Genomic DNA, 8,103 nt, shown 5'->3' on the forward strand with positions numbered 1-8,103 from the left:
CAGAAAGAAGATGAAGAACAGAAGAAGAATCCATGAGAAGAAGAAGATGAAAAACGAAAGATGCGGATCCAGAAAAAAGCAACAACAAAAGGAAGATGAAGACATTGTCGAAGAAGAGATATTGTGAAGAAGAAGAGTCAACAGAAAGAAGAAAGTCAAAGAAATTGCTTGAGGACTCATATTGGTTTTGCTGTGATGGGCTGCAGATTAATTAGGGTCAAGTAGCTTTAGTTTGTCTAAGTCCTAGTTAAGTTAAAAACTAACGGGGATTATCGATTCTATGATTTTAATAGATTTAGAAATTCAAACAAAAATTATGTGTTATTCAATCATTGATTTTTAAAAACTTATCAAAATTATGTGTTATTGGTTCCATAATTTGTCAATACTTGTTAAAATTTCATGTTTTCATTTAATGATTTGATTTGTTTTGTATTTCAAAATTCACTTTATGTTTTAAATGAATTTGAATAGATGTGAAGTGAAAAATAAAATGATTCAAATCCAAGGATAAAACATATTATTTTTAAATTTATACCTTCTGATTTTTATAATATTACAATTCTATATGATTTTACTAACCATTTATCTAATAACAATCTCTTAAGTCTTAGTTAATGTTTAGAGTCTTAAGTGTAATTGTTATGAGTTGTTGTAATAGTGGCTTGTGTAAGAGAACCTATGTTATACGTGTTAGAAACTAAAAATGTAGAAATATGGTTGCATGTGGCGGGTGCAAGTAGAAGATGACGTAGTATAAATAATAAGTATGTGTGTGTTGTAAGAACCATCCAAGTGATCCAAAAAATAATATAGACAATTAAGGGTTTCTCTCTTCTTATTCTATCTCTTTGTGTTAGAATGATTATCAAAGAGAAAGAGCAGAGCCGGCCCAAAGGCCAAGTCAATGAAGCATCAGCTTGCGGCCTTATATATTATATAGCAAATTCGGCTTTATTTTTTTAAAAGCTTCGTTGGTCTAGTGGCATTAGGAGTGTTAATGTGTCTCACCCATCATGAGTTCAAACCCCTGTACAAGCTTATTTTCTTTTATTTTCAGTCCATTTTTTTCCTTTGATTGTGGCCTCCAAAAAGTTAGCGACGGCTCTGAGAAAGAGTAGATAGAACGTACGAGAGAACAAGGTTCTCTTTGTGCTTGTGTTTAAGTGAGCGATATCGAGAGAAAACAAGGTTCTCTTTGTGCTTGTGCATAGCCTCTAAAATTTAAAGTTATTGGCGACTGCTTCATTCGCTTTATGGCAGGACCGGCCCTAAGAGATGGTGAACCTCTCAAGTGAAAACAGAGGAGAATCCAAATATAAAATATTAACAAAAAATATATTGCTTTTTTACTACACATCGGTGATAAAAAAATTGGTAAACATATTATAAATATGGAAAGTAAAATAAATATATTCACAGATGTATTTACATATTCGTATAATTACTTTCATATTTGTTCCGAACAAAAAATAAGAATTACTTTCATATTTGTAGTCTTGATAGTTATATCAAAAGAAAAAAAAGTCTTAGGAATTAAATTTTTGTATTTAACATATCTGGTCAGTTTATAAGAGGTTACGGAATGGTATAGTCTATTAGCAGTATGGTAAGTTTATAAACGGCAAGTGATTATGACTATGTTGACTAGCAATAACTAATAATTAGTACTTGACTCGAATTGGTTTATATATAATGGATCCACAGCATTAGAGAAATATAAGTAAAAAACATGATTTTACAGTTAGTGCTCGTTGTGACGTTTTATCTGCGTTCATTGCAATTGGCCGAAGGATACATTGATGTGAGATTGATCTATAACTTCTACTTTGTCTTTTCTTTTCTTTAAAATTTGATACTTTCGTTTTTAAATAGTTTTGTTTAAAAAATTTGTAGTCAAGTTTACAAGATTTCGATTGCATTCATATATACAAACAACCAGCTTTCCAACATCCACTGCTGAAACACCACAAAATTCAGGTATAATGGTTGACTTTTATTTAAATAAATGTGGGAAATATTTTCGAAAATTGAGTATAGTTTAATGTAGTTTTTTAAATCATTTTGATATGATACAGGAAAAATTCAGTTCAAATGAAAACTTTAGTAAAAAAGGGAAATATAAAACAAATGATCAAAGTTGTCCAAAAGGAACAGTACCAATTTTAAGACAAAGAAATAGTACTGAGAGTGTCCATCTTAATACAGTCGGGTATCCTGGCCAACATGTAAGTCTTCTTTTTAAAAAATTATTCCATTAAAAAATCTCATATAAATTGTTAAATTTATTAACATCTCAGTTTTTAAAGGAAAATAAAGTAGTAATAATACTTTTGCTATTTTTCTAATGCTATGAAGCATGGAAAATATTTTTAAGAAGTCGACTTTTATTTCATGTGTACAGTTTGCAGTAATCGAAACCGTTTTGAGCAGGAGCATTTATCGAGGTGCAGAAGCTGACATAAGTATTCACAATCTAACTGTTCAAAATAATCAGTATTGTAAAAGTCAGATTTGGTTAGAGAATGGATCTCGTAATCAACTCAATAGCATACAAGTTGGTTGGGCAGTAAGTAACTATCATACCTTATACAAATCAATTTACAATTAGATATTGGATTTAAATTATTGAAAAGTTTGCATAAACATAAATATATTATCTGTTCATCTCACACATAATTTAAACTTATATTTAGGTGCATCCAAGATTGTATGGATACAGTTCCACACGATTTACAATATACTGGACTGTAAGTACATAGTATTGATAAAAAGTTATGTTACATAACATGTTAATAATTCGTTCTTGTCGGCCCTTCTCTAACGTCTTCGCGTATTAAAAAGCTATATCTAACTACTAAGTGTGATTTGCTCTTTCTTTCTGAAACTCTAAACAATAATGATGTAATATATAAGCTTAAGGATGATCTAGGTTTTTCTAATGTTTTAATTCAACCCCCTCAAGGTAGGAGTGGAGGTTTATGTTTATTCTGGAATGCTAATGTTGTTCTTTCCTTGATCTCACAAGATGAGAGACTTATTGATGTAATGGTGGATCATAATAATATTAAGTTCTACTTGTCTTGTGTGTATGGTCACCCTGTCTCTACTGAAAGACATCATTTATGGGAACGATTTGAACACCTAGCGATATCACGTAATGAACCATGGATACTAATTGGAGATTTTAACGAAATTGTAAGTAACAGAGAGAAGATTGGAGGTCCTCTTCGAGATGAATGGACATTCCGTGATTTCAGACATATGTTGGCAGTGTGTGATCTTCAGGACATACGTTCACGAGGGAATACTTTCTCTTGGGTTGGTGAACGTCACAACCACACGATACAATGCTGCTTGGATAGGGCTATGTTTAACTCACCAGGGTCTGCCTTCTTCCCAAATGCAGAAGCTCAGTTTCTTGATTTTGCTGGTTCAGACCACAGGCCTATTCTACTCGACCTCAATGATATAATAAGACACAAGCGCCAAATTTTTTATTTTGATAAACGTCTTTTAGACGCTCCAAACTTTCAAGAAGTCGTTAAAGATGGATGGCTCGCGAGTGATGAAAATGCAGACATTCCAATCACTGAGAGAATTAAAAACTGCAGACGCAGTATGGCAGCATTAAAACGAGAACATCGACTAAATTCAGAGGAACGAATCACTAATCTTCAAACAAGATTAAACTTTGCAATGGAGAGTTTCAATCCACAGATACGGAATACTATTCCTTTTTTGCAAGATGATCTAACTAAGGCTTATAGTGATGAGGAGAAACACTGGCAACAAAAGAGCAGGAATCAATGGATGACTTCTGGAGATCAAAATACCAATTTTTTCCACGCTTGTGCAAAAACAAGATTTGCAAAAAACTGGATCACTTCTATATCTGATGACCAAGGGAATTTATATCAAGGAGATAAGGATATTGGCGATCATGCTCAAAGCTTTTTCTCAAAAATATTTGAAACAGCTAATCATCAAGTCACACCCTCGGTGTTTGCGGATTTCATTCCCAAAGTCTCTGATGAGGCAAATAAGAGACTAACACGAGTGTTCACAGGTGAGGAGATATACGATGCAATTTGTTCAATTGGTGATGATCGAGCACCAGGACCAGATGGCTTAACTGCAAGATTCTACAAATCTTGTTGGGAAACAGTCGGACCACAAGTCATACAAGAGGTGCAAAGTTTTTTCGAAACTTCAACATTGAAACAGAGCATAAACCATACCAACATTTGTATGATACCAAAAATTGACAATCCTCAAACACTCTCAGACTACCGGCCAATAGCATTATGTAATGTGCTATATAAAATAATTTCTAAATGTTTGGTTCATCGTTTAAAACCACACCTTAACGACATTGTTTCCGAATCGCAAGCTGCTTTCATTCCAGGACGTTTAATTCAGGACAATGTGATGATTGCACATGAAGTAATGCATTCTTTAAAGGTCAGACCGAGAGTCTCACAAAACTATATGGCTGTCAAAACGGATGTCACTAAAGCATACGATCGCGTGGAATGGAACTTTCTGGAAACAACACTGAATCTATTTGGCTTTTGTCCAAAATGGATTAGCTGGATTATGACCGTAGTAACTACTGTTAACTATTCAATCTTGATAAATGGTGCTCCCTATGGTTATGTTCATCCAAATAGGGGTATCAGACAGGGTGATCCACTATCACCATACCTCTTCATATTATGCTCAGACATACTTAGTCATCTAATCTCGTCAAGCGTTAACGATGGTGATCTTCGTGGTATACGTATTGGAAACGGCGCTCCATGTATTACTCACTTACAGTTTGCTGATGACTGTTTATTTTTCTGCAAGGTAAATAAGAAAAACTGCCAATCTCTGAAAGATATTTTTGACGTTTATGAGTATTATTCAGGACAGAAGATAAATACTTCAAAATCAATGATAACTTTTGGCAGCCGAGTTTATGGACACACTCAAATACGTTTGAAATCTATTCTTGACATCCCAAATCATGGAGGAGGAGGGAAGTACTTAGGTCTACCTGAGCAGTTCGGTCGAAAGAAAAAGGAGATGTTCGAGTACATTGTTGACAGAGTTAAAAAACGCACAAATTCTTGGACTGCTAAGAAACTATCACCTGCGGGAAAAGAGATTATGTTAAACTCTGTAGCTTTATCAATGCCGGTATACGCTATGTCGTGTTTCAAGCTTCCATTAGGAATCACTTCAGAGATTGAATCACTTTTAATGCAGTTCTGGTGGGAAAAGAACTCAAATCAACGCAGTATACCATGGATCGCCTGGAAGAAACTACAACATTCGAAAAGAGAAGGGGGTCTGGGATTTAGAGACTTAGCTAAATTCAATGATGCACTTCTTGCAAAACAAGCGTGGAGATTGATTCAAAATCCTAATTCTTTATTTGCCCGCGTAATGAAAAACAGATACTACCGAGAGGAATCAGTTTTAGATGCCAAACAAAGGAAGAAACAATCTTATGGCTGGTCATCTATTTTAATAGGACTGGATGTCATTAAAAAGGGTTCAAGATTTATTGTGGGGGATGGTAAATCCATTCGTATAGGTTTGGATAATTTTATAGAAGAGCACCCTCCACGATTAGTTCAAACTGTACCTTTGCAATCAGAAACTACTCTTGATCAATTTATTTCTACTTCTGGTGAAAGTCGATACTGGGATAATCATAAACTCCTTTCATACGTATCCCAGGAAGAGCAGGTCATAATACAAAACATTCATCTCTCACAAGTACCACAACCGGACAAATTAATTTGGAACTATACTAGATCAGGTGAGTACACAGTCAAGACAGGATATTGGTTTGTTACACATTACCCTTTCGATCCTGGAGTAGTCCTAAATATTCCTCATGGTTCAGTGGAACTTAAGAACAAAATATGGAAGCTACGGCTGTTACCAAAGATCAAACACTTTTTATGGCGTATTCTATCGCAAGCAATACCAGTCACCACAAGATTAAGTACAAGAGGTATGAATATTGATCCTCTATGCCCGAGATGTCATCAATCTGATGAAACCATACACCACGCTTTTTTCTCGTGTCCCTTTGCCATGATGGCTTGGAGATTTTCTTGTTGTTCTTCCCTAGCCGTCACTCAACTACAATCCAATACAGAGGACATTATTGCACAGCTACTTAATAGTCACACGCAGATTTCCAACCTGTTTGATTATTTATTACCCTTTGTTTTACTCTGGCGGATTTGGAAGGCGAGAAATAACCAAGTTTTCAATAATTATCGAGAAAGTGTCTCAAAAACAGTCTTACTTTCGAAATCTGATACAAAAGAATGGATCAACAGTCTACAACATATATCTTCACCATTATCTAATGCACGTACGAATATAACATCGTGGCTTCCACCGTCTCCACCGATCCTTAAATGTAACTATGACGCGAGTTATGATCATCACACTCATGAGGCTGTTAGCGGATGGATCTTCAGAAATTACAAGGGAGAGGCTATTGTGTGGGGTGCAACAAAATTACATAATGTTCGATCCTCTTTACAAGCAGAAACAAAGAGTTTGCTTACTGCAATACAACAAGCATGGATCCGCGGGTACAAGGAGATTGTATTTGAAGGCGATTGTGAAATCTTAACAAAAATAGTTAATGGTGACATAGTGGATATATCCCTAAGAAACTTTATTCAAGATATCAGAACCTGGACTTCCAAACTACAGAAAGCTACTTTCAGTTTTACAAAGAGAGATTGTAATAGGGTAGCACATGCTTTAGCTAAATTTGGTTGTATAAATTGTCAATATTATTGTGACTCTGTACTAAAGCCCCCATGGCTAAGCAGCACACTTTGTAATGATCCAGTTTAATCAATATATATTCATTTGCGAAAAAAAAAATTCGTTCTTGATTACACCAATAAAATGGAACAATCAGTTTGCCTTTAATCATTTTAATTATTTGCATAATATTCTGCACCTTTTTTTTCTATTAGAGCGATGGCTATAAAAAAACGGGATGTTATAACACAATATGTCCGGGCTTTATAATTGTATCACCAAATCCCTCGATTGGAAGCATTTTTAGTAAATCCTCTATCTATGGTGGTGAAACAACAGTTCAGTTCACGCCGCAAATTTTTCAGGTAAACTTTTCTTTGACTTCTTTCTCTCTCTATATATATATAAATATTTTATTTGACATAAATATTGAGAATCCTCCTTTTAAGGCCAAAGTATCATTTTTTACTTTGAAAAATAAACATGCATATACCTGGGATCGAGTTCCGATTCCTACGAATATAGGAATTTGGCTAATGGATTGGCCAGTTGTGGTCCAATGGTTGACAAAAAAATGCATATACATAATATATTTTTGTTGATTGTTTTATTTTCTTAATTTTTTTTTATATAGGATGGTTTTACTGGTAATTGGGCATTAAAAGTAGAAGATGAAATAATCGGATATTGGCCTAAAGAGTTGTTTACACACTTAAAAAAAGGAGCTTCGTTGGTACGATTTGGAGGAAATACATTTGTATATCCGGATGGATTCAGTCCTCCAATGGGAAATGGATATTTTCCGGTTATTAACTTTCAAAAGAGTTCAAGTTTTGTTCATGTGAAGATTATAAATTCGAACTATAACAGAATTAATATCAATCATCGGAGGATAAAAAGTTATACAGACTCTAAGTGTTTTAGAGTAATATATTGGGGTTATAGCAAGACAAATGGTGTAGCTTTTTCTTTTGGCGGACCGGGTGGGTATTGTGGTATTTGATGATTTTCAAATATTTGTTTTATGGTATTTTTTTATTGAATTTTAAGGAGTATTTTGCATATTAATTTTAGATTTTATTTGATATTAAAAAAATATATTGAAATTTCACTCACTCGATCTTACAATGCAATTTTTTCCGCCTCTTGCAATGCAATTTAAAATTTTATTACATCATATAAAATTTATATCTTACTGAATATCAAATAATAATAAAAACATAATTAGCATAAAACAATTAGCTGTTAAAAAAAGTTTTGATACATGTAAATAGAATAATTGATTGATTGACACTCTTAACTTAATATATTACAATA

At 33.8% G+C, this 8,103-nt stretch overlaps 1 protein-coding gene across 1 annotated transcript; it reads left to right on the top strand.

Annotated features, from left to right (window-relative positions):
- LOC104715912 lies at positions 1,733–7,789 on the top strand. The gene is made up of 7 exons (XM_019230096.1): positions 1,733–1,804; positions 1,897–1,980; positions 2,079–2,228; positions 2,405–2,569; positions 2,697–2,750; positions 7,002–7,151; positions 7,421–7,789. The coding sequence occupies exons 1-7, from the start codon at positions 1,733–1,735 to the stop codon at positions 7,787–7,789; spliced, it is 1,044 nt and encodes a 347-aa protein (XP_019085641.1).

This window comes from Camelina sativa, chromosome 9 (genome assembly GCF_000633955.1).
Source record: "Camelina sativa cultivar DH55 chromosome 9, Cs, whole genome shotgun sequence".
Taxonomy (NCBI): Eukaryota; Viridiplantae; Streptophyta; class Magnoliopsida; order Brassicales; family Brassicaceae; genus Camelina; species Camelina sativa.

Bases quoted from the DNA above. Each gene is read 5' to 3' on its own strand.
- LOC104715912 (XM_019230096.1), top strand. From the start codon at position 1,733: ATGATTTTACAGTTAGTGCTCGTTGTGACGTTTTATCTGCGTTCATTG. The intron at 2,570-2,696 runs GTAAGTAACTAT...ACTTATATTTAG, and splicing joins GCATACAAGTTGGTTGGGCA to GTGCATCCAAGATTGTATGG. The intron at 7,152-7,420 runs GTAAACTTTTCT...TTTTTTATATAG, and splicing joins TCACGCCGCAAATTTTTCAG to GATGGTTTTACTGGTAATTG.